The sequence below is a fragment of the Aythya ferina genome (assembly GCF_964211825.1).
Source record: "Aythya ferina genome assembly, chromosome: 3".
Lineage (NCBI taxonomy): Eukaryota > Metazoa > Chordata > Aves > Anseriformes > Anatidae > Aythya > Aythya ferina.
This window is the reverse complement of record NC_140298.1, coordinates 61,074,295-61,101,922: the sequence shown is the minus strand read 5'-3', so window position 1 is coordinate 61,101,922 and position 27,628 is coordinate 61,074,295. Positions and strand designations below refer to the sequence as shown.

General features: G+C 42.8%; 1 protein-coding gene across 2 annotated transcripts in view; it reads right to left on the bottom strand.

Moving 5' to 3' along the window:
* Nucleotides 1–5,470: 5,470 nt before the first annotated feature.
* The window catches only part of HTR1E (5-hydroxytryptamine receptor 1E), a 31,283-nt gene continuing 9,125 nt past the window's right edge, over nt 5,471–27,628 (bottom strand). The window contains exons 2-4 of one of the 2 annotated variants that reach the window (XM_084512568.1): nt 22,658–22,735; nt 21,611–22,530; nt 5,471–7,196 (exon numbers count right to left, since the gene is read on the bottom strand). In XM_084512568.1, the coding sequence (XP_084368694.1) occupies nt 5,923–7,017 (1,095 nt within the window). In that variant the 5' untranslated portion in view covers nt 7,018–7,196; nt 21,611–22,530; nt 22,658–22,735 and the 3' untranslated portion in view covers nt 5,471–5,922. Of the gene's footprint in view, nt 7,197–21,610; nt 22,736–27,628 lie in introns of both variants that reach the window. The other variant, XM_084512567.1, reaches the window with a different exon arrangement.

The following is a 27,628-nucleotide window of genomic DNA, read 5'->3' as shown; positions in this document are numbered from 1 at the left end:
CAGAGGCTCATATAATTTGCTAGCATATGTTTTTTTTTTTTTTTTTTTTTTTTTTTCCATGGCTCACTCACAGTTGCATCTTCTACTTACAGCAGCAACACTAAAAGTTTACCTTAAAGGTAAAGGGCTGATTCAGTGCTCATAGAATTTAGTGGAATTCTTCCCAGGCATGTTTACTGAACAGGGATCTGTAGTACAGTTACTGTACACATGGGCAGGGCCACATTAAACCACGAGAAATGTTGTAAATTGTACTCCACGGTTGATAGGCATGGCAGGATATAATTTCCAGTTTATTTCAATTTGAATGTGGCAAATGGTTAGTTTAGACTGGGTAAGAAGAAATAATTTTATCATATTGCAGACAATACATATAAAATTATCGACATGCGAACACCTACATGGGATTCATGGAAAAGTAAAAATCCCCTGGCAGTGGCAGGGGGAGAAGTGAGAAACACTGGCAATGTTACATACATAGTATAAAATAGAAAATGGTAAAGAATATTTTTACAGCTCATGAAGGCAGCATTTATCCAAACTCAGATTTTTATTTTTATTTTTTGAATTACTCTTTTTGGCCTCAAGAGTAAACAGATAACACAAAGGGAGCATGTGTGTTGTATGGGACTCTTATGTAATACAACTCGTAATATATTGGCTAGACCAATAAAAGGTATCACAATATCTGTACCCACTTAGACAATAAAGCAATTTAAGATAATTCTTCATACAAATCATTTGGCTGTGTAAAAGATGACTGCAGAACAGCCTGTCTGTCACTGATATTTGCAGTGGTTACAGAGTACACAAGGCACAAGAACAATCTCTCTATTTGTGCTGGAAGCCTACATTTCTCCTCAACTCTGCAACGCTGTTTACTTTTTGATAACTGGGATTGAAAACAGAGGAGCATAAATAGAGTCCTTAGAAAAGATTCCTTTGTTCTTTTAGCATCTTGCGCCAAATAAAGCCACATTATTTATTTTTGTGTTCCCTTCTGGTACCTGCAAAGGACAGAGTCCGCTGGTAGTACAGACAAATAAGGAGTGACAACTACAGAAAACTGCACAGCTCAGACATACAACAGTGATGTGCAAATAGAGACAGCCCTTTACAGCATAAACTTGGTGAAACAGGGGCTTTGTTTTACAAAGTCTTTTGGAAAGCTCAATTCAAATGTCCATTTCCATTCAGGAAGATCATCAACATAAATGTGACATGCTGCAAACAGATCAGTGCATTGGGGCTCATGGATGTGGATGGGTCACATCTGAGTGGCTCAGTAGCAATTAATGCACTTTTGCTGTGCCTAGGATGTGTTATGCACTAGAGAAACATAACGTAACTTGGGAGATGATGTGACCTATGTGATTATGCCCATGTTTACTCTTTTTCTTTCAACAGTGCATTGGGTTTACAAGGCAAGGTTTTGGTAGTGGGGGGCTACAGGGGTGGTCTCTGTGAGCAGAGCCCAGCAGCTGCCCCATGTCAGATCAGAGCCAGCTCCTGATGGCTCCAAAAAGGACCTGCTGATGGCCAGAGCTGGGCGAGGGAGCAACACTGGGTGGGCCTCTGGGAGAGCAGATTAAAGGAAGGGAAAAAAAAACACCTGCTGTGGGACAGCAGCTGAGAGAGAGAGTGAGAAGCAGCCCTGCAGTCCCCAAGGTGAGTGCAGCAGGAGGGCAGGAGGTGCTCCAGGCAGGCAGCAGCAGTTCCCCTGCAGCCTGTGGAGAGGCCCCTGTTGAAGCAGGCTGTCGCCCTGCCGCCCATGGGTCCTACATGGAGCAGATCTCCACGCTGCAGCCCCCCCATGGGTGGAGGAGCCCCCGGTGGAGCAGAGGGATGTGGCCTGGAGGAGGCTGCGGCCCATGGAGAGCCCCCGCAGGAGCAGGCCCCGGGCCGGAGCTGCAGCCCGTGGAGAGGAGCCCACGCAGGAGCAGGGGGTCTGGGGGGAGCTGCCGCCCAGCCGTGGTGGCCCCGTGCTGGAGCAGTTTGCTCCTGGGGGATGGACCCCGTGGGACGGAGCCGTGTGGGAGCAGTGCTTGAGGAGCTGCTGCCTGTGGGCAGCCCCTGTAGGCTCAGTTGGGGAAGGACGGCATCCCGTGGGAGGGACCCCAATATATTATATGAATTTCCCTACACCGAGTTTGTTTTGCCCACGATGATAATTGTTGAGTGATCTCCCTGTCCTTATGTCAACCCTTGAGTCCTTTTCCATCATATTTTCTCCCCCTTTTCCTTTGAGGAAGGGGAGTGATAGACCAGTTGTGGTGGAGTTGAGCTGTCCAAGAGGATGAAACAACCACAAAGAGTCATGTCAGAAGTGGGTTAGGGAAAGAAAAAAGCACCAGCTGCAAGGAGGGATGTGGCACCATGTGGTGAAGTGAAAGCTTGCAGAGAAGAGAGCTGAGGCTGACACAGGCAGAACAGAAGGGCTGAGTACAACATGAGTTTCCTGTGCAGGTATGGGTACAAGACCCTAAAAGTGAAGATAGGAAAGTTGATTTTAATGTGGTAGAAAAGGAGCAACAGATGTAGGGTACAGAAGAAGGTTGACAAAATAAAAATAGCAGGTAAAATAGCATTTGAAGAGTATGTCTTCTGAGGAGGCCAGCTGGTTGATGCGTGAGGTATTCAGGGCTAAGGATATACAAACTCACAGCAAAGCACTGTCTGCTTACAGAGAGAAAATATTCCCTGAAGATGTGAAGCACATGCAAGAGAGAGTAAAAACTTTCAGACTTGAACACCCATGACCATGAGAATCTTGCTAACAGCACTGAGACCTGGGCTGAGATGGGAGGAGAGCGTGGAGCCTTGTTCCAGCAGGACCACATTAAATTTGGGATTAGAGGGAGTCAGAAATCCAAAGGTGGGATGGTAAATTGGGGGCGTAAATATAGGATGAAACAGTACCCACTGAAAGTATGTAGCCTGCTGTAGAGATAGGGGATTGATACGGAGAGAAACCTTTAGATACAGACAGGAAGAAAGGTGATAAGAGAACTGATCAAGGAGACCATCAGAGAAAATAAGACTTTGAGGAGAAAAGACGTTTCAGAGAGGCTAAGGTGGATGTTGGGTGAAGGTCTTGGATGCTTCATTAAGAGCTTGCTGGGAGAAGCTTGCATGGCAGGGCATAGTGTGGGTGGGCCCGGGCCAGGCCAGGGATGAATGGGTAATTGCCATGGACAAGAAGTCTAAGTTCAGGAAATGTCTCCAAACCTTTTGTAAAATCAGAAAATACTTAATGGAAAGAAAAAAAAAAAAAAAATATATATATATATATAAAAACTTGCTAAATAATGATGCCAGACTAGCAAAGGTTTTTATTTCCATCAGATAACAGGTAATTTCTGGTCAAGTTAAATTGTTATAAGTAAATAGTACTTTAAACTCTTCCTGACTTTGTGCGTGCGGAAAACGTACAGGACATCTTCATCAGTCTAGTGGCATTTGTTAGAAAACATAGCTCTGTGTTTAGCTAATGACTTAATTAGAAAAGCAGTAGTCAGCTGGCAGTGAATGGTGAGTCTTTATTTAACAGGGAAGCACGAAAATTAGCCAGCCATCTGTTTTTTCCTGTTAATTACCTCTAAATATTAAATCTAAACACAGTCTTCAACCTGACACTGATTGGTGGTTTGAGTGATAATAGTGCAGACCAGATACTAGAAGGACTGCTAGAAATGAAGATAATGCAGCCCCTCTATTTTACAGCTTTCATACCTGTCTGAAATATGTCTACCTACCTGCAGCAGCTACTATGGAGATCATGCTCATCACTTCTGGTCCTTCAGCCATTTTTTTCCCTAATAGCATACGTACTCTGTAAAGCTGCTTTGAGAGTTTTGAATGGGCAGGGTCAGGCCACTGTTCCCAGATTCAGTTGACAGTTTCAGTCTCCAACAAGTTGAGAAAGGGAAAAAACACTATGGATCTCTGGACTTTCACACTGGAAGACATTCTCAGTGGTTGGGATGATTGTTTTTTCCCTCATTTTAGATATTAACTAGTAGGAAACCTAAAGGCAGATGGGAAAGGCAGCAGTGAGGAGAGCTTCAGAAGGGCAGCTGGAGATAAGCCTCCTAAATCTAGGCATGGGAAACTTGTAGGCCTTGAAGCAGAGTCCCACTGGGATGTGGGTAAGCAGTAGGTCACACTTTTGTCACCTTCAGATTTGATTTACACTCAGCTTGCAAAACTGCATCTTTCCAACTGAACGCTTTCCTTCAGAAATAAGGATGTAATTTCTCAGCTCCATCTGGAGTTTATTACTCATGTTACTTACACTTCCTTGACTCTTGATAAGAAAAATGATCGTTGTGCTGTAAATTTTCAAAACATTTTTCAGGGCTGGCTTCCAGTGCTGTTACAACATTTCTGCTACCTCTAATATTTGTTTTGATGGATTTGGAGCTGCCATGTTGTAGTTCACTGTTATTGCACGTCAGCTTGATATATGTGATATTTTCTATATGGTATATTGGTTTAATTCAAAAAGAATTTGTCCAGAAAAATGGACAGGGGAGAAGATTATGGTGCAAGATAAGTAATCAATATCTAAGCAGTATTTAGGAGTTACTAATGGACAGTACCAGATTCTTAGTTTGGATTTTGTCTCTTCCCAGCCTGATTTCCAAAATGTTTGAACCAGGGCATGTTAACTTCCATAGGCACAGAAGACAGCATACGAAGGACTCTGTCTCTGTATGGACAAGGCAAGTAACTCCTTGGTGGACTGCCAAAACAAGAAATCCTACTAGAGGACTTGATCATAGGTTAAGTTTCAAGAATGCCATTGTGAATTTTAAGATGAAGATAAGAGGGACATGCATACAATAGACTTCTATTTTAAAAAGTTCTTTTCCCTATTTTTTTTTTTCTTCTGCTGCTGCTGTTCAAATAGAAAGTAATTTGTTTTTAGATGATATTTCTGATCACCATACATTACTGGCCTTCTGAGAAGACACACAACACTCTGAGTCTGTGGGGTAAGGTTTGTCAATCCATGGGGTTGTGCACTGCAAGGTCCACAGGAAGCAGGGAAAAACTGAACAATGCCACCCCACAGCTGACCGAGGCACAAAGCTTGAGCCCTGAAGAAAGATGGTAATAAATAGTGGTATTAAAAGGTGACCAGTCAGATGTGCAGCTGGTCGTACAAGCACAACACTTGATAGCTGTGTTTTCTCAGTTGTTAAACAAACTTCAGAGTCTGTCCAATACTTTTAACATAAATCAGGTCACTTGCACAAAAAAAAGAGCCACTTATTTTGGACTACGAGATGCGATCTGCTTTTAGGAGACACGAACTGAACTTTGTTTTCTGTTTTGGCAGTGTATTTCTGTGGGGGTAAGAAGAATAAATGGTTTATTTTTGTTGTAACCTATGCTGGAAATGGTGGCTACTATCCTTCTAAAAAACTGTTACAGTTTTTTCAAAATGCCACAATAAATATTTTCTGTTTAGATGTTATGACCATGAAGTGTTTATTAATTTTGAATGCATATATATGGAATTCAGTTTATAAGTCTTCATATTACTACAGTGCATGTTAAGTTAGACATTTGCTTCTTAAATTAAAAAAGTATAAAAGAAATGTGAATATTGTTTTCTTCTCAAGTCATTGATTACACAGAATGCCGTAAACATGACTATCTAATGTTTTGTTTGTTTGTTTCATTGCTAAAAAATCTGTTTCTTTGTAGAATAAATTTATTTCAAACTCTTTACCATGAATGACACCAGAGTTAAAAAAAAACAGCAAAACAAATTTACAGGCTAAAGAGAAGTCGAGCAAAGAGGCAAACACAAAAATCCCTTTTTCCCTTTGTCAAGGGCAGTGACAATAGTCAAATTAGTTTTCTCATTCTTAAGGCCAGGAGTCATGTCATCATCATCATCTCCCAGTACTTTTAAGAATGTTCTCGACACCTGATGAGCTTTCTGAAGGCCAGTTTGAAATCTTCATTAAAGCTAGTGTACAGCAAAGGGTTGATAAGGGAGTTGACATATCCAAGCCAGGTCAAGAAATCTGCTACTTCTGGAGAGACAGTGCAAACGTGGAGGCCCACCAGCAGCTCCTTGATGAAAAAGGGCAACCAGGACAAAATGAAAGCACCCAAGATCAGTCCCAAAATGCGAGCAGCCTTTCGCTCCCGTGTGGTGGAAATCTGCTGCCGGTCACCAGCCAGGTCCAGGTCATTCTCAAAAGGAGGGATCCTCACGGACGCGTTGATTTTATCAAACTCCATGGTTGGGTCGGAGGTGGAGAAGTCCGAGACGCAGAACGTCTGTGTGAGCTTACAGCTGGCAAAAGAGTTTTGGCTGTCGGTGCTCCTGTTGCTGAGGTGGCGGCTTGACCCCCGCTTCTGGTAAAGGCTCTTGGCAGCGTGGTAGATCCTGTAGTACAGAATCAGGATCAAAGTCAAAGGTATATAAAATGCCCCGAATGTGGAGTAAATAGTGTAGATGACGTGATCATGCTGAATGCGGCACTCGCTGGGAATATTGACGCTGTGGTGATTTCTCCAAAACAAAGGGGGCATGGATATGAAAATGGAGATAGTCCACACGGTGACGATCATCAGCCCAGCCCTTTTGGCTGTTCTTTTCCTGGCATATTCGATGGCATCTGTGATTGCCCAGTACCTGTCCAGAGCAATGACACACAGGTGAAGAATCGAACATGTGCAGCAGGTCATGTCGACGCTAAGCCAGATCTCACAGATGAAGTATCCCAAAGTCCATTTGTCTATCATTATGTAAGTGATACTCAGGGGCATGACAAGGACAGCAACAAGGAGATCCGTCACAGCTAGCGAACATATTAAATAGTTTGCTGGCTGGTGGAGCTTCTTGGTTGTGGAGATTGCCGCAATCACAGCTGAATTCAGCAGCATAGTCAAGGTTGTGATTGTGGCCAGGGTCAGGGTAACAAGCATCTTTTCAGTTACAGTTTTTGGCTTTGCAGCCACGTTGGCTTCAGTGGTGCAATTTGTGAAATTCATTTTCGCCCTGCAGGATGCACAGTGAAAGAAGTGGCTGCTGCAGGTAGCGGGGTAGTTCCAGCTTCAGAAGTCACCCATTGGAAACAGGGACAGAGATGCTCCAGGTACAAACGTTTTTATATTTCCTTATTCAACAGTGCAGCAAAAAGCTTCCAGGTTTTCTCCCGTTCATTGTTTTCCTAGAAGACAAAAGTACATCTTTTAGCAAATCTAGGTAAATCCCACTTTTTGGCAAAAATCCCACACTTCTAATATTAGCACCTCAAATACAAATTTTGCTCATTTTTCCTCCTTTTCTTCTCTCCTTCCTTTTCTTCCCCTTTTACTCTGCAGTCATTTCTTTCTCATTTTGGGCCAGATTTTTCTGCTGGTGTGAAGTGCTTATTTCTCCTTTGACTTTGAAGATGTCACTTGAAGTGGGAGGTTAGACTAGAAGACCTTCAGAGATCCCTTCCAACAAACATTTCTGTGATCTCTGTTAATTATTGATACTGGCAGCTAGTCTTTGCCTGCTTGTTAAATAGGCTCCAGCAAATGAAGAGTTCAGGAAATCTGCCTTTTCACTTAAATTGCTGTATGAAAGGGATCAATTACTTCTATATATCACCTTTGAAAAAAAGAAACGGAGCAGCCTACATCAGAATAGACATGCCAAAATTTCATAGTTTTCTATTCTGCTTTTTCATATCCATGACTTTATTAATATCTTGGAAACAGTACTTAAAAATTACTCAGGTTGCCTTTAACATGCAGGTTTCAAACAATGTTTAAAGCTTTATGGTGAACGCTTAGTTTTACACTGCACATTAGTGTTGCTAGGAGCTTATATAGTTTTGGCTAATTATTCCTGACATTTCACATATCCCACTGCGTGTCTTTCAAGGAGACAGACAAAAAGCTTTTGCATTTGCTTTGAGATTTCTATCAAATTTTGCTGCCTGTCAGGCAGTCCACTAAGTCCACAAATCCAAGTCCACTGCAATATAGAAATAATATATATATATTTAAAAAAAGGTTTACTTTTGTTTCAGGTGTTTATTTTGTGAAAACATGTAAGTCCTTTCCATGCATCCCAAATGCTGACTGAGGCCAGAGTTAGCAACCTGTGGGATGCAACTTCAGATACCCTCCAGGGCCTTGCGTTCTTGTTTGTAATTTATTTCCTCATAAAGGGTGTAGGAAACTGAAATCCTGACCATCGTTTACCATTCAAATAAACCAAAAGATTCCTTTCCCTGGCTTTACTGATCCAAAAGTAAGGAGTCCTCTAGGCTAGTTGTGTAGGCTCCCGTGATGAGGAGTAGATTGAGATAGCTGCTGCCAGAAACATATTTGTCCCCTCTCCAGACAAGTCTATAAAGCAGATGGTATGAATCACCCCCTGGAAACATTGATCCTTCTCAATTTTGACTACAAGTGGCTCTTCCATACTTGCTCTTAGAATACATGCCTGATTTTTCAATGGCTAAATTTGATAGGTAAAACCCATTCTCATTGACACCAGTGGGACTTGGGTTAGGCTCTGAGAGAGAGTTTGCATATGCAAGCTAATGAGTAATTAAGAGTCTGAATGAGAAATTATGAATGTAAAGTTAGTCAGCTGCTTCTGTCTGTACATACACTCTTATTCAGAAATTGGAGTGCCATCTTCTGAATGAGCCGAATGAGGAACAATCAAAAATAGAAACTTAAAAAAAAATAAAAGAAAAAAGCGCTGTACTTTGCAGATCAGCCCTAGGAAAGAAGATCTGTTTCGTTGCATCACTGCAGACTGTAGGCAAGCAGAACATGAGTTTTAAATCCCTAGATGACCTTTCATACCAACATAACCTTTCTGAGCTCTGCCCTCCTTCTTTGCACCACCACAAAGATACTCTGAAAAAAATAACATATATATATATATATTTTTTTTTTCTTAATGAATTTGTCTTTAAACAAAACCTATCATACTTTGTCAGGCCCAAGTGCTGTGGCTTCCATTAGAAAAAAAAAAAAAAAAAGGATGCTGCTGATTGCATGGAGGAGTTTGTTTAAGTCTGCTCACTGCTCAGCAGGTATGATTTTTTTTTTTCCCCTTGGAAAATCACTGCAATAATTAAAGTCAGAGTAGAAATATAAACAAAGCATCCTCCCTGCAGAAGACAAGCTCGCAGGTACCTCAGACCAGGCAGACACAGTGTGTCATGTCAAAGACCATCACAGAAGAGCTATTTGGTTTTAATTCCCACATTCTTTATAGGAAATGAGCCTTTAGCGATTCAGACAATAGAAATACCACATACAAGAACTGTATTAAACCAATGTTATTAGGGAAGTATATTTAAATGCTGAAAAATCTGGAGAAGTCAGGCTGAAGATTTCCTCTATGGCTTAAGCCTTCCCCTGTTCTCATCCCTTTCACCCATTATGAGGCATTCTTATGGTATGGGCACTTCTCCTACTCATGGTAGAGGCACATCAGAGAGGTTCTGGCCTGGTACAGACAGGTCCTGGCATCACCAGCCAGTTCTCACCGAGGTGAGGACACAGCAGACACTTTTTTGGCTGAGTCAGAGCATTTGGAGCTGTTGCACAGGTAGCTCAAGGTGGTGGCAAAGCTGGAGGCACTGGTGAGCTCCCATCCTCAGGACAGACCAGCACTATCTTGCCTAGACCTAGTCCTTCCCACCACACTCCCAGTGGGATGGAGCAACAGAAATTTTCTTTCTCCTGCTGCTTGGCCCCTTGCTGCTCCCCATTTTCCAAACCATCCTATAGGATCCAAGCATCCTATAGGATCTAATCACAACTCCTGCCTCCCAGAGCACGTGCAGTCCCTTAACCCTAAGCTCCCTGTGCTGGACCAGCTTGAGACTCCCCTGACTTTCTGCTGCAGCCTCAGCCTCTACCTCCAGCAGCTCAGCCAGCTTCAGTGTGCTTGCCCCATCCCTCACTGTCCTCGCTTGTCCAGCTTTCATCTCTTTGCCTTTGAATCAGAAGGCACCCTATACAAAATATCTTGGCCCAGAAAAGAGGTGGGGTTCTAAACTGGGAAGTGACTTTAGTAGATGTCAGTGACTGACCTTGCTTATTAATATAGGACAGGATTTAAATGATACTCATCACTAATCTTTAAAAATGCAGGTGTGACTGTGGTCACACATTTTCTAGATCTTGTATTTTAATTCATTGTCTGCTGTCTTTTGAGGTACCTGTCAACCCCTGCCCAGTGCCAGGGACCACATAGTTGCTATTTATAGCATTACTATCACTATAGTGATCGACTGTGGTTTTATAAGTCACTTCTGGGAAGCGTCATTAATAACATAGTTATCTTATTTAAAGTACTCTCACTAAAAGCACTGCCATGCTTTTGGCTTGTACTTGTATCCCTTCAGGCTGTCAGTCATCTCGCACAGAGACTGATTTTACTGGTTTGGTGGGAGAAGCCTGCGTGAGTTCCTCCAAATGAGAATCAATCACATTGCATATTAGCTCATTATTGGTAATGGCACTGAGTGCTGTCTGGGAGGGAGAAGGGGAGAAAAGGGTGATTAATTGTTCCCTAAAAACAACAGGACAGGTTTAAGCTGTGAGATGGCAGTGTCCTTGTCTGCTCTTGCCAGGAAATATCTCCATCATCTCAATAGAGTAAGAATATTTTGCCACATGGCACAGTACTCTGAATTTCTAATAGATAAGTGGACGGGATGACTCCAACTCCTTGACCACTGAACTTTTCACTGTTTCTTAAGAAATAGAATAAAATCACTTGCAGAGAACAAGGACAACTAGCATTGTATGTCTGCATGTGCCTGTGTGCATGTGCATGTGGATATGTGTGCAGAGGGGTTAGTTCCTTTATAACCATGATTTTACATTGCCTTTAAGCAATTAAGGCACTGGGCAGTTACGGTACTTCATGCTTTTGGCAGCAATAGATCAATATGACTTTGTTACACTCTGAATGGGTCTGAGTGCTTTTCACTTTCAATATTTCCATTTCCATAGTTGTGAAGAGCAAGAACTGCGATGTGCTTTGTGAAACAGGTGGTTAGCTTATGGAAAATATTACTTAGCACATTTATGATAATGTTGATATTTCAAGCTATGGAAAGATGTTAAACTTCCAATACTCCTCCTTATTATCTCAAAGAGGTTGGCTCTTCCAAGTTCAACACAAAAAGCACTGAAATTCAAGCATTTCACATTGAAGTTAGGTTGCAAGGTTTTGCAACTTTCCAGATCATCCTTGTACTTTACTCTTGTAAAGTCAAGACTTTCTGGACTCCTTCATAGCCAACTGATAGAGCTGATTTTAATTGAGGATTACAGGTGCCAAGTACCTTGTATTGTTTTCTGTCATGCTGGTGTTTCTCTGGGTTTCTGAGTACCTCAGTGCTGCAGAGGTAATGCTACAGCAGCAGTCTTAATTAACTACAATTTATATAGCCACTTGATTCTGATTGTAACATCATATTACAAAAAGTGGTACCCAAGAGCCAACCAAATGGAGGTGGTCAGAATCACACCAACCCCTGGAAGGATTGCCAGCAAGATAAAATCCTGCAGTCACCAACAGCTCATATTCACACTCACAGCATGAGATTTCTGATGCTGACTGTATTGAAGGCAAACTATCAGAAGGTGGGCTGAGACTGCCTCACAACAGAGTAAACTGATATAGATAGGAGAATAAATGAAGTGGCTATTTTCGTGCTAGATCAGAAATTTTCAGCCTGTCTGTGGGAAGTTCCTAGCTGCATTATAGTTCTCAGGTTTACGGATGCAGCCTTCTTCAACGCAGACTGAATGAGGCCCAGAACAAAATTACTATGACATTTGTATGGATTGAGGTACAAATTTGACCTTCAAGTCAGGTTTTCACTCTGCAGTGGTGACCTGAGCAGCATGCAGTTTCATCAGAGGGGCTCAGCACCAAGCAAGACATGCGGAGGCTTGTCTATTTGTCTATTTGTCTATTTGTATCTCTGACTATCTGACTAATCCTGATATATATACTCACCCTGACATAAATAGCCAGGGTGCAGTACATTACAATCAAGGTGATAATGGCCTGCAGCCTATTCTCCATCATGCCTGTGTAGTGAAGATTGCTAGGGCTGTGGGGACCCTTAGGAGTCCACAACCTTGCAAGATCCACAGCACCTTGGTCACCACATCAGTAAGTGAACATATGGCTGAGCTTGCCTATGAAACTGTATCAGAAATACCAGATTTAGGTATGGATGTTGCCAAACTGGGACCAAGGTGCAGAAGGTAATTCAGGCAGGGTTGTCCATCTGGGAGGAGACTGGGATGGAGGAAAGGACGTTCAAGGCTGGTGAAAAGGAGGGACAAGAAATGGCAGAAGATGTAACAAGTATAAAAGGGGTATGTATTGCTTGCCCACAGTCAGTCAATAAGCCAACCGGTTGCTCAGACCAGAGCATGCGAGTCCAACCCACCTCCGTGGGCCAGCTTGGGGCCATGGGGGGTGGAGGAACGCAGCACCCTGGTGTCACGGTGTCAGTGGCTTCCCCAGACCTGGTGGCACTGGCAGCAACCCACCACCTCCTCAGAGTGACGAGGTGCCAACCATGGCCTCTTGCCTGTCAAAGGGCAAAAACCAAGTGCTCATACAGGCCATTTTTGGATGTGTGTGCACTTTCTCCAGGGGCAAGGTATGCAGCTTTCTACAGACTCTTCCCATCCACATCATAAATGCTTGTGTCATGTTGGCAATGCTCAAAATCATTGTATTTGAAAACAATTACACTCTAACCTGAAATACCGACTATATGAAACTGTTAGTCAAATACCTTAGAGTGGGCTTATTCATTTGTTTTCAACAGGTCACAAACCTACTTAAGTCAAATCGATGTACACCAGTTTTAAGCTCATTCATGATTCTCCAGGAGAAGTTTTACAGTGACGTTTGAAAATGAACCATTTTGCCTAATCATTGCAAATTGGGGCCTGAATCAATCCAATCCATAGTCAATGAAAGACCCCAAGCAGGGAGCTCTGTGAAGCAAATTTTAAAGAAATCCTTTCAGGATCACACTTCAGAGCTAAGGTTTTCTGGTGTAGATCTTGGCACATTCAAATGAGAAACAACAACTGGTGACGATCTTCAAACCATGCTTCCTCCCACAAGCAGCAGTATAATTGTCATTCACAGATGACTACTCATTTTTATCTACTTTTAATACAAAAATTACTCAGTCTTAGGCAGTGCAAGCTCATAAGACAGTGCTGAGCTGCAATCTGATACAAACTAGGACTCAATGTGGATTTCATCCCGTCTTTAGTTAAATATATGTAAAATCCTCTGTTCAGGTAAAATACCCCGATTTCTCATTTACAACTCAAGGAGATGCCTCATTTGTAATAATTTGCTTTATAGAGACTATCAAATTAAAAAACTGACTTTAAAACTCATCACCACTTGTCATAACACTTTAGACTCTTAACACTGTACATTAAAAAAGTCTCTTTTGTTTTATAGTACACAAAATACTCATTTAAGTTTCAGCTCATTCATTGCAGCTGACTTCACGTTCCCCTTTTCCTGCACTAACTTAAATCCTGAGTTTAATCCCATGAACACCACAGGCTGTATCTCCCCATGTGCTGGAGCCAGGAAACATGGGTAGCTGGATCCTGCAAACTTTTTTTTTGGACAGAATTTGTAATAATCAGTCGTATAACTGTATGTTGCCAAAACATGCAAGTGCTGCCTTTCATATTATGTTGTGGCAGAGACCTCCTTATGTCTCTCTTCTTTCTTCAGAGATGAGTTATGGATATTTGGAGCTGCTATTCAGCATGATGAGTGGACTGAGGAAGTAAAAATTGGTGTAAATGATGAGAAACAGCCTTGTCGTGTGAGCTAACCTGATGAAAGAGCTGACAAGCCCTTCCCTGGCACATAGGGCATCTGTTAGCAGAAGCACCAGCTTGTTTTGGTTGCGCTGAGGCAACAACCTTCAGAGCTGTGCTTATCAGCAGATCTCGCCTCAGTACAGAGAGGGAGCTCTTGATCCTTGCTGACTTCCTAATTTAGTAGATAGCTATAGCCAGGAGACATGTAACCTGCACACTTAACCTCTTGTCTGGGAAAGAAAAATATGGTCTGCGCAGGTTGCTGACTCTTGCAATGTTCACGCCTAGCTGTTACTCTCACACAGACAGGTTGTTCTCTGACTTATTTATTTATTTACTTATTTTTAGAAAGCCTGTGGTGCAGATCATCTTACTCAACTCTACATTGCTAAATGCTTTTCATCACTAAAGAAGCCCTTTTCTCTGAATTTTCTGTTTTACCTCTGTGCACACATCTGTAAAAGATGCTGGGTTGCCAACATTCCTTCTCCTGTGTTTTTTAACTAATTTTTTAAACGCTGTTTAAATTTTTTTTCAATTTTGTTGTTTTATAAGACTGACCATGGCACTGATCTCTGAGTGGTTTTACTGAATGGCTTAGAAGCACACACACGTGCAGAAGGAAAGAGCGCCCATGCTGAGCATTGGCGGATCTGTGGGGCCCTCTACTACCCTTCCTCCTACTGCTCCAGCTTCCATTCAGACTGTTTATTCATTGACTGCATGACTAAGATCCACAATCAGATAAAATACAGGTGGGAGGACAGCTCAGATAATGAGATGCCACGTTAGATATTGCCAGCTAAGTGTAATTTGTAGAAGGGAAGGAAGAGGACCATGCCACTTCTAGCACCTACAACCTTCCTTAGGGAGGCAGCAGCTAAGATGCAGCTCCATCCACAATGAGTCCCAGAAACGTTTTTCCAAAGAGAAAGGAAATGCAATCACATTCAAAACCCTAAGCGAATCACTTCAAAAACTATAGCCAGGGATTCTAATTGTGGGGGCTATGCTGTCATGAAACTGGAAGGCCATGGGAAGACATCCCCATTTCCTAGCTGGGAAGAGGCTAAATAGTGTCTTGGTGTTTTGAGGAAACAGAGTATGATGCATCAAGGAGCTGGAGGACTTAGGAAGAGAGGAGTTCACTTTATTATCTTCTGGAAAAACAAACAAAACCACTTCAAAAAATAGACCCAGGGTCAAAATATTTCAGTGTCCCTTTGGTCACTAACAGCTTAGCTTAACAGCTAAGCAAGAAATCTTTTTTTCCCTTTCAAATGGACTTACAAAAAGAAAATCCAGTATGTAAAACCTTTTGATTAACGACTTACTTTTTTTTTTTTTTTTTTTTCCAGAGAATGGAAGTTCATTCATAAAGCTTCAGGAACCAAAACTTTTTTTGCCATCAGCTGGACTTCAGTCTTTCTCCTGCCTAAAGGGTCTGAGTCTGTGCGGTCATTCACAAAAACACAGACTCCCAGAATGGCTGAGGTTGGCAGGGACCTCTGCAGGCCACTTGCTCCAGCCCCTGTCCAAGCAGGGCCACACAGAGCAGGCTGCCCAGGACCATGTCCAGGTGGCTTTTGAAGGTCTCCAAGGATGGAGACTCCACAACCTCTCTGAGCAACCTGTGCCAGCACTTTGTCACCCTCACAGTCAAGGAATGTTTCCTGATGTTCAGAGGGAACTTCCTGTGCTCCAGTTTGTGCCCATTGCCTCTCGTCCTGGTGCTGGGCAACACTGAAAAAAGAGCCTGGCTCCATCCTCTTTGCGTCCTCCCTCAGGTATTTATAGACATTGATAAGATCTCCTGAAGCCTCCTCTTCTCCAGGCTGAGCAGTCCCATCTTTCTCAGCTTCTCCTCATGGTAAATGGCTCTCCTTCATCATCTTGGTGGCCTTCTGGTGGAGACTCTTTCCAGTCTGTCCAGGTCTCTCTTGTACCGAGGGGCCCAGAACTGGACCCAGTACTCCACGTGTGGCCTCACCAGTGCTGAGTAGAGTGAAAGGACCACATCCCTTGACCTGTCAGCAATGCTTTGTCTCATACAGAACTTTCTTTTACAGAGGAACAAGCCCATTATAGAGGAGTTACATTATTAAAGATGCCTTAGTCACTTAACTCCAACTGAGAAGAAACCCTGGTCCATAAAGACCCTAACTCTCATATAGAGATTGTGAAACACTGGCTGATGGGTGCATAAATCCTTTCTGAAAACAGGAATGAAGCCTCCAAATTACTTGAATGTTTAGGTTTTCTATCTGAGGAGTGTTTCCAGGCTTGCAGCTTGCAATATAACACAGCATGAGCAGTGGAATCAGGAAACTTTTGGCAGGAGCCTATCATGCCATGGTCTGTTATTATTTTGTTACTTCACATTTCAACCAATATCTAGGAAAAGAAGTATCTGCTTGTCAAGGTCTCCCAAATGCATTGAGAAAAACTGTGAGAAAAAAAAAAAACAACTAAAAATCTACACTGAATTCTCACCTGCAAATGCATTTTCCATCTCAATTTCTCATCTTGCTGCTTAGAGATATGTCAGAGACACACAAATATTTGCTGATGAATATCATTTATTCAGCTCTGGGGAAATGGTGCTATTTGTATTTATATGGAGACAATCACTATTCAAGCTAAATGTCACTGTACATGCATTGTTTTTCAAGTCATTATTTGCTTCTTGCTGCTATTCCCTGTCAGGAGACCGATGTCAATGGGGTTTATTTGATCCACGTGACTTGGTTCTGTACACAGCTGTTCTGCAGTTCATAATGGCCCAAATGAAGAAATCTGGCAGACTAAAACTTAATGGTGTATTAAAGACATGGAAGATTGATCCAAGGCTCTTTGAAATCAATGGAAATGTTTCTGTTGTGAGCAACAGATTTCAGATTAAGCCTTAGTGAATATATGTCCAATTTCTAGCTGATAAAAAAAAAAAAAAAAAAAAAAAAGCAAATGACTCATACAATGGCTCCAGACTTGGTTTGGAAGGAAAATTTTGTGACAGAACAAATAGTTTTATCATAGCAGAAGGCAACTGTGAGTCCTTCCTAACACTGAATAATGTCTCGTGACGGTGAGAGTTTTGTGCTAGTGGCACGAGACTGCTGCTGGGGGCTGCCAGCGTGGGATTTCCATCTGGCCAGCACGCTCGCTGCAAGTGCAAGAGAAATGAATTACTGACAGCCCACGTGGTGTAAAACACCCAGCAGGTCAAGGACAGGCTCCTGCTTAGTATGGCTCTGCCACAGCAAAATTGCTGGCGATGGCCCTGAAACCTTCGGAGAAGGCAGTTTTTCATCGTATTTGCCAAGTGCAGGTCAGCGGGGCCAGGTTTCCTGTGCTGGAGCATCATGGTGAAGTCTGCGTATTTGCTGAGTGGAGTTAGACAGAGTGGGGGAGTGTTTATAGCACTGTCCCTAGCAATATACCTAGCTAAGAACTGAAGTCACAAACCAAACCCAGTCAATAGCACCAGAAAAATCACATGAAAAAGAGAATTGCTGCTTTTGTTTCCAAACTTTGTTGGTGGTGCTAACCAAGAGATCAATGTCAGAACTCACTGAGTTGACAGCACATATGGAGAATTTTTTGGTTACCAGTGTGATACAGTGACTATTGTAATACTGCAGTTATGTTCTTTGGAGTCCTAGCAGTAACTAGTTCTAGCTGTAGCTTTGATATGAAGACCCTTCATTACCTACAACCAAACTAATGTGCTTAATTTTGTCCATTGCCTGGGATAATCCATATCTTTGTTCTTGGAAACTTTTAACTTTGTCTAACCTCACATAACTGGCACTGTAACTACATGTCTGGATCAATTACCATGTAGATACAGGATAAGTAAAATATAGCATTATGAAACTAATTCAATATTAGACATGTCATTATATGAATTAGTGGTAATTAGCTGTCAAAACCCATAAGCGCTATATAATTAACCCACAAATACAACATAAATACAGAGTAATTATGAAAGTTCATCCACTACAAAGATTGAGCTGTCTTTTAACAGGTGTAACAAAATGTGATGAACCAAACTCTGCTGGAAATAACATATATTTTGACAGCAGGTGTTTGCGTGTGTGTTGGAGAGACAGAAAGACAGAGAGGAGGACAGTGTTTGGCTGTCATTCTCTATGATGTCTCTATGTGAAAACATGCATTTTTCAGCTATGTACCATATATACCATATTTCCATTTTCCCTGTTTGTAGTAGATTGGTTATAATGAGTACAGAAGGCTGTGGGTCACACTCAAAACATCCTACGACTACTGGTACATCACATCCCTCTATTAGACTCCTAATGTGGATATTTGTCCAGCCCTTGGTTAGGTTTTGCTGCAGCAGCTAATAGTCATAATAAATAAGAATTCTTAAAATTATGCTAACAAAGGAAATGTCACAAACACATAGACACATACAAAAAAAAACAATGACCAAAAAAAAATAAAATCAACCATAATCTCCTCTACTGCTCCACCCTGGTGCATGTCTCAGTGGCAGAAGACTGATTTTAAAGGCAAGATAGATTTCATACCTACTGTGTGCATTTCAAATATGTTTTTCTCATTAAGAACAATATTAAATTCTGGAATAAACCAGAGTGCTTTAATCATCACCATAAGCAAAGCCTTGATTTACGCCGCCTCAGAAAATGAAGGAGATGATGAGGGGGTAGAAGATGAAAAGCGTATGCCTCATTCACTTTACCAGACGTCTGCTTCAGCAAACTGCAGATGCTTGCTTGGGTAGAACTCACTGTGGGATCAGAGGTGACTCTAACAAAGCAAAGTGTTTTAAAATTCATCAGTTCTATAAAATTCAAACAGCATATATTCTCTAAGTCATACATGGGCTGAAAATGCGTATCTGCATGTGCATACACAAATCCAATGAGACTGTATAAAACAGTATGCTATTCCTTACATTCTTGCTGAAAGTTTGAGGAGTTTTGACAAATGCCACCACTATACTGACTCACCTGCCTCTGAAGTGATAAAAGCAAAGGAGCCAGCACTGTGCGACTTTTGTAGCCCCCAGCAAGAGATGAACAACACTTTCTTGGTGTTTGAGGCTTCCTCATCCCACATGGTAAGACTTGCTGGCTCCCTTTCTGGATCATGTCAGCTTTGCACCTGAAACCCAGCCCCGTGTTACTTGCAGTAAGAGATGATGGGCAGCATCCAGCTGTACAATGCCAATCCTTTGCAGACAGGCTGTTAGGTTTGACACCCCTCCTGTTCTCTTAAGTGTGGACATTGCTCACCAGGCAACGCTCCTCTGTCTCTAAAGTGAGCTCATACAGACCTGAGGAACATCAGCTGGAAGGAGAGTTAGTTTCTGAGGGACTGTCCTGAAAACCTACCAGAGCAAGTAAATTTTTCTCTGTCAAAAGTTGTGTTAGGTAAATATTCCTTTTCCATTTAGTGGAGACCGTAGGACACTAACAATGTAAAAGAGCAGAGCTTGGGGTAGGAGAAGGGGCTGCTGTGGTTCTGTGTCACTGTTATACAACTTTATTTCTAGGCTAACGTGATAGTAATCATCATGAGGAATTCAGAACTCAGTAATCATGAAACAGAATAGATCCAAAGGAATGGTTTAGAAAATAAACAGAAATACCTGTTCCCAAACAGAAATCCACTTTGATGGCAGTTTAATTACAGGTATAGAAGAACCAGATCCCCAGAATGCATGAGTGAGATTATTTCCTAAATTAATAATCTGAAGGGCAGTGACAGAAACCTTTGCAGAAAATATAAGGTTAGGTAGCTATGAGATGATTTTCCCTCCTACCTGTTCACCTGTGGTGGTCTGGTGGATGCTTTGCATTTGGACTCTTCAGATAAGGAGAGGACTTGGTCTAGCTTGGAACGTTTTCTGGTTACTGGTCAAGAACAAGTAGCCCGTCTGTCTGGGCCTCTACATCTGCAGGCTAGAGTAATAGATAAGTCTGGCAGGGTCCAGCAATCTAATATCATTTCCTAGGATGTCCAAACCACCACTAAGTTGTACACACAGATTCTGGAGGAAGTGGAGATCATCTTCTGGTGTCAAGTCACTGGGCTCAAGATGGAGCAAACTTTATTGATGGGCACATAGAGTAGTTCCCACCATTACCAGAGTCATTATAAACCAGAGTTTAGCAAACTCTGGTTTAATCTTCTAGTCTCAGCTTGCCACCAAAGCTCCTTCAATAGATAAGACAGAGACCTCTCTGTAGGGCAATTTATCCTTCCTGCCTTCCTTCAGTTCTGAGCTGTGCAAGTGCTTGCACCATGTGGGAGAAATTAAACTTCTTCCCTACTACCAGAACAGCAGGAGCTGATGTTCTTGCTCAGACTTGCAAAAAATCACACAGAGGCTGAAACATAGGAATTCTCAGCCCACGGGGGACTTATGAGTAGCTGCAGAGGGTGAGGGCTGACTGACAGGAGGTCAGACCCAGTCCACAGCAATAATCCTCATAATCAGGTGTTGACTCTTGCCCCTTAATGGCACCATTGCTTTGGACAGCACAGTGCAGAAGTGCTAAGGAGTCAATGAGTGGCAAAAGCAAAAATGGAACATTTTTCATCCTACACACCTGCTGTCAACGTGCCACAACAGTCACCTCTAGCCCCAAATCCCAGCACTGATGTACACAGTGAAAGATTTATAATGGAAGCATCCAAAAGGAGTAATCTTTTAGCACCATTTTAGCATTGCTTTTCTTTTCCTTTTGTTTTATTTTTTTTTCCTTCTTTATTTTTATTTTTATTTTTTCACCACAAACTTCACATATCCATTTCTTTGCTCTGTGTAAAAGTAGACTGCATTTATGAAATACAACCTAAAAATGCTGCTTGTGCGTACTGCCGTGTTGTGACCTTACAAGAAAGAGCTCTATGAAAATCTGACTTACAAGGAAAACCTTTTATTCTAGTGCCACCACTTTTGTCATCTTTGGTGCTGAAGATCAGTGGCACACAAACAAATGTATGTCTACCATTATGGAACATAAAACATCTTTCCTCCATCGCTTCTGAGTACAGATTAACTAAATTTCCAGATACCCTTAAACATGCCACTTTCATTCATTCTCACTCTGCATTATCTGCCAGATAATGCAGATAATGCACAGGAGTGCATTATTCTGGCTGCTACTATGAATGAGAAAAGTTAATTTGCAAGAGTATCTAGTTCTCAGGGTGTAGTAGCTCCATAAACTCACTACCAATACATAGTATCCCCCAGCTGGTGTAATGATCATGGACAGTCAGCTAAAGATCAGACTCTGAAAAGAAGATTGAAGTTTTCATTTGTTCCCCTCTTGACCCTGGGCTTCTTAAGTATATTTAGATAAAATCTAACTTAAGCTCTCTAATATATCAGTTTACATTTTCCAGGCCATCCCTAACTGTACAGCAGCAATCAAGATCGCACCATGTCCTGTACTGGCAGCCAATAACCAAGCCTGCGAGTGAGCCAACATACTCTCACAGCAGCTAAAATTGAATCTTACTGCAGCAAAAATGTTTTTCTTGTTCTAGAGCTTGGGACACTCTTGCCACCTCTCACCATCCTGGGGGGACCAGTGAATCCCTGCCGTAGCACTAAGCACCACCATGGGGCACAGATGGCACAGCGTGGTAGTGAATCACATCCTTCCCAAACCACAAAACAGGACAGGAGGTTGTGTCTGGAGAAAGCCCACTGAGATGCACCAACCTGCTGCACAGCCTGGGTGCTCCCGAAGTTCTTGCCCCAGAGGTGGTCACCCGCTCTCTGTGGGGACAGCCAGGCCCCGGGGTGCCTCCTGCCTCTCCCCACGGCAGTTTCAGACGCCCAGTAAAAGGTGAGGGACCTGCTGAATGCTCTGAAGGCATCACACCGCTCTGTCAGTGCTGAGGTGCTGGTGACGCAGGGACCCCTCTGCTGGGACAGCATCTCTCAGGGCACCAGTGGGTTGTGAGAGGGAGGCTGAAGCAGCTTGGATGGCTGTAGGTTGCTGCAGCGAATTATGTATGATGAAACTCAGTAGACAGTTTTATATGCTCTATTCGCTGTATTAGACCTTCTAATCAGAATAATGTACCGCTGGATTCTGCACCACAGATGCGAAAGGCCAAACCTCCTCTGGTTCAGGTCCTTTCCACAGGCCTTTGGTAGAAGATACATCCAGTAGGAGTTACCAGGAGGTGGAATTTAATCTGGAGGCTATCCCAGCTTTGAGAGAGGAGAATGAAATTGTCTGTTTCTCACCACATTTTGACCAGTTCGAACACTGCCCGGTACCACCAGGCTACCTCACGGAGGTGAGGCCTGCAGAAGCTGACAAGCAGTGGAGGAGCAGCTGGAGCCCTTACTCCTTGTTCTCTTCTGCTGTGTTGGCACTGCCTGTGCTCTCAGTAGGAAATACCAAATCCAAATTGGTGTTGCAGTTCCCTGGAGACTGTCCATCAACTCTTCATATCAATGACCAAGTGAGAGATATTCCAAATTACAAACCAGGTCAAACTGCTTCTCACCTAGCACTGGTTGAGGAGAAGATGATCTCCCACTGAGTGTTGCATCTACTCAGCGTGGTGGAGTCACTGCCAGCTTCATCCATTGCTGAGCGGTGGCAAACACACCCCTGGGCTGACAGTCTGCAGCAGGAAAATGAGGGAATTCAGGAGATTATCTGCACGTGTCCCAAGCCTCTTGGAGCTTCTGCAGGCAGGAATGTGGTGCTGCTCCTCACGCTCCTCTGCATCAGGATATGGAGACACTCACCTCTGATGGATGACTACTGCTGGATGAGCTTGCTAATGGCTCCAGTCCTGTCGTTCTTGAAGCTGATCTTTGCAATTCCTGAAAGACCCCATTAACACTGCATTAGAATCCTGATGGCTTTCACTTGCTGAATTATTTAATTACTTAAATTTTTTAAACATTTCAGAATACCTTCCAAGCAAAATGTGACCTCTTGGTCTTCCATGAGGGGGCTGACCTTGAGCGCGTTTCAGTGCGCTGTTGCAGCCTTGCTTTTCTCTTCACACACACTCTCCCTACAGCACTCAGCCTTGTACCTTCAGAAAAAGGTGTTATTGAGGAAAGCAGCTTGCTAAGTGGTTTTCTTTTTTGTGATTTATCCAAGTGCCTGTTTGCTCCCACATGCTGTGAGTGGATAATAGCAGTTCTCAATCAAAGTTAAAATTACTAATGCTCTTGTCTGTGGAAAATTTAGTGCAGCTACAAAAAGAAAAAAAAAGAAAAAAAAAAAGAAAAAAAAAGAAAAAAAAAAAGGTTAATGATGCTGCTATACTACTGATTGTACTATGGCTTGTCATATCTTCATGGTGCACCCTCGTGCAGCATTATTATGTCAGCTGTTTATTCCAGTCCAGATCTCCACTGAAACTGGTATGAGACAACTGTATCTGATATTCTGCTATAATGGTGAAACTAGTGTAAAAAACACCATGCAAAAAACAACAGAAAAATAGTTGTTTTTTTTTAGACATCATGTACACCATCTGGTGACACTGACAGTTCAACAGTATGCTGACAGTGATTAGCACAGAGCATTACTCTGTCCTCCTCTTGAATATATGTTTATAGCAACAAATTTTGGCTACATATTTCCTCACAACTGGAAGCTGTTGAAATTATTTTTGCATGGGATGTTGAAGCAGTCTGAAAAAAACTGAGCAACAACAGCAAACTCTCTTGCTTCAAGTTATTGCCACTTCAGTGTCTGCCTGCAGTTCAGACATACACAGACAATATACCACTAATTCTCTTTTTCTAATTGTGTTCACCCAAAGGTCTTTTGTGACTCACAAGTTATTATTACTTTTTAGTTGTAGTCTACTATGATTTTTTGTCAGTCTAAAAGGGCAGAGAGCTGATTCCTTTCACTTATATATTCCCAGCCTTCTACTGAACACATTTATTTTATGGAAACTGAGGGACTAGAAAACGGGAGAGCATTAAACTTTCATATATTCATGTACAAGGTCATTGTTAGTTGAGATAGATGAACGCTGATGGATCACGCAGGGTCAAATTATATGCCTGTGCCTGACACTGATGTAGTGATGGAGTGGTTTGGCCATGTCACTGTAGGCTCGTTATCTGAACAGATCCTGTATTAGGCATCTGAAACCACTCTCAGGTGCTTAATCAAGACCAGTCTGGTTTGCAGGGGTGGTCAGCATGCATGGGTCACTGCCTAAATTGCTCCCTCTGTATGGTGATAATAACTGATGACTGCTTGTTAGGTGGTCTAGGATCAAGTCACCCTTTAGTGGAGTGCTTGGTCTCTGACATACCACAGACTTCAGGGGATGGGTGAAATTATCCTTTGGGTGCCTCAGGTCTGATCAGAGCCCCATCAGATACTTCTAGTTCCTTGTGACTCTGCAGGGAGACATTAGCACACTGCAAAATTTACTCTGAAGATATAGTTATGCCCTAGGCTTGTCCTATTTAAGTTCTCTGTGAATCACCCTCCACAACCATCTGCCAACAGCCAGCATGGGTGCTAAGGCCATGAGCCAAGCCTGCAAGGTGTTGCCCTAGCAGGTACAAGACCTGTCTCTTTCCCTGAGACCTTACAGTTCTGGGTGCGCTTGCCTTAGGAGCAAAAGGGGAGCTAACTCAGGCCCCTCTAAGACACTTCTTGCTTTAATTGTATTTGCACAGGAATAAAATAGAGCAGAAGGAAAACTCCACTATCATCAGCACAGTTTGACATTCCCAGTGCATTAGCACATGAAATGATCTGGTGACAGAGTAAATAAGACTTGAATTACTGTTAAAAAGCTTTTGCAACAAATGCTAAGATGCTTCCATCTCAATGGTGACCTGTAATTGTTAACAATTTGCAAAGAGAACCACATAAATGAAGATGAGGTTTGCAATGCTATTATTACAAATGCTTCAAATAATCAAGTTAAAGTACTCAGCACAACTGACTTCAAAAATGCCTTTTCATTTCCAGCTAAGGCCCTGTGACAACTGGGCTGGCTGGGTGCTGGCAGCCAGCAGCAAATGTCTCTGCGGGAGCCCTCTGCTTTTGCACAGCTTGCACAGCTCCCCTGCTGAGCTCAACAGTTCTTGTGAGTCCCTCAGAGATGCCCAATGCCTTAACCCTTCTGAACATCCCCTGCTCTGAAGCTGATTGTCACACCAGGGGCTGCTGGTTCAAGACAGCTGCTGCATTCAGGTCTGCTGGCAACAGCACGTGCTTGTCCCATTGCATTCTGGATGAGGGCTTCAACATCTTGATGGGATTTTAAATAGCTTTTATTGCAGCCTCATATTATACCCACCACAGCCAGCGATTTATTTAATTTAGAACAGCTTTATTCAGAGATGTTTACCCACAGAGTGTCCCAATCTGGCGGCGCAGGAAAGGAGGTCACTTACAATTTATTTAATTCTTTTTCTGTTTATTTTCAGCAGTCCTCTATTCAAAATAACTTGGAGCTGTGCATAGAGGCTGATTATCAAACCTATCTAGGAGATGCAGCCACCCAGATGTACATCTAAGTCTTCTCAACTGTGTTTCAACAGCCTCAAACACATGATGCTAAATTGGAGACAGGACTTTGCATGATAGATGGGGAAATGGAAGAACGAGCAATTAAACACAGGTAGGACTTGCACATGGCAACCCAGGGCAACCCAGGGCTGTGGGGTTGTACTATGAATGGTGGCACGGAGAAAGGATCTCCTTGGCCTGAGAAAACCAAATAGCATAGGCTGTTCCAGGCTTTATTAAACTCTCAAAGAAGTGTGTGCCAGGACAGCAGCTCAGCTCTTAAAAATACAGCATATTTTTCACCTGAGCACTTTTGCATTTGCCTGTTTTACACATGAATGGATGGCACACTCTACTTTTGGAAGAATTGCCTTGACGTAAAGGAAGAGAGACCCAGGGCTGACACGATTTCTTATTAAGGTGAAATCCACACCATGGAGCTATCCTTTCTCCCCCAAAACCCAGCCTCACAGATTATTTTGACATGTTTTCCCCACCCTGAGGATTTTAACTTCAGTTGTAACACTACCTTTTAATTTGGAAACATTGCTGCTTTTCTCTGCAGACTCCTGCCAAAAATACGGGGGGTGGAGGTTGGGTGGGGGGGTGGTGAAGAAGGAAGAGCTGATTTCTAGACACTTGAGAGTACTGGGATTGTTCATGTGCTGAAGTCAATGCGAGCAATATCAGCTGATAAGTGGGAGGCTGAAATGTTAAAAATCTCAATGCAGCAAGACAACAGTTTTAAGAGGCCTTCTCTCTTCCGATTACTACTGAAAAAGGATGATATTACAATGAACCTTGTTAAGATGTAATATTCCCACTGGAGAATAAGTGATGCTGAGCTAGTGTCAAATTGAAGATCTGAAAGGGACTAATTACTTTTTCTGCAAGGAAGAACTTTCCATTTTGTCACTGCTTCGATACCTGAGCAATTCCATTAATCTCAGACGTCTGAATCCCAGCTCCCGTGCTTAATTTCTGCTGGGAATTGAGGGAAATCACAAAAACAGCCAAGCCAGAGCTTACAGTAACTGGATTTGATGTCCTTTAATCAGAAGAAGGTGTCAGATTGTCACTCTGGATGATTTCTTAAAATTCATTGTTAAGGAGCATACAAGGTAGAAGAAGGTGAGTCCAGCCTTGTCTTGCTCATAGGAAATCATTCCTGGTACTTCTTCATCCCCTGCCTATGAGCACTTCCATGGCTAACATCTCCTCTTAGCGTCCACAGTCCGATGCCCCAGTGGGTTGCCACACCAGCTGGAAACAACAGCACACAGTGCATTCCTCCTCCCAGCAAGCAGGGTGTCTCCCCGTGGGTGCTGGTTTGGGTATGCACTGCTGGGATGGGGAGCAAGGATCCTGCACGGTGTGCGCCTTCCCTGATTATCTTGCAAAGAATGAGAGAGAAGTTGCATGAACAGTTTCCAGACAACATGCCACTCTGCAAGAATTTTGCCAGACTGTTTGAAATCAGCACGATGAAATAAGTTTAATTGCTAAGAGCTTGGAGGAGGGACATTAAACAACATTTCATTATTCTTCACAATAAAGTGAGAGTTTTGCTAGCATACTTGAAGAGCATGAAGATGACACTTATGTGATGCTTTAGAAATCCAGGAGCTAAATCACATTAGAAGTACCATGCTGGAAGGGAGCTCAGGAGATGATGTGCCCTGGCTCCTCCATGAGACAGGGTTATCCAGAGCAGCCCTAGTGTGGGAATGCAGTGCTGTGTTAGCCCATGTCTTCTTTTACCCAGGGCTGGGCTGTCAGGTCCAGTGCACATGGCGGTAAGTGGCCCTCCTGCTTGTCTGCAAAGAGTGACCAGGCACCACAGGACTAGGGGAAAATGAGAAAGATCCCACTTTACCAATACTGGGGCAATTCAAAGTCCCACAAAGGTTAGAAATCTGTAAAGGGGGGTGGAAAAGCAGAACAGATTTAGATTTGCACTCTCTCTTGGCATCCTGGAAAGACTCACTGCTCTGAGGCACCTAGGGAGTAGAACAGGGCTGATCCAACTGAAGGTCACCAGCAAGAGCTCCTACCAAACCCAGACCCTTTCCTTGGGTGTAGACACAGAAGCAATTTGAACAAGAGAAACACTTTATAGTAACTAGAGAAAAGAGGTGCTCTGGACAACAGAGCCCACATTTGAGCCCTATCAGAACCAGGAGAAAGGGCTTTCTCCTCAGCAAGGCTATGTTTGG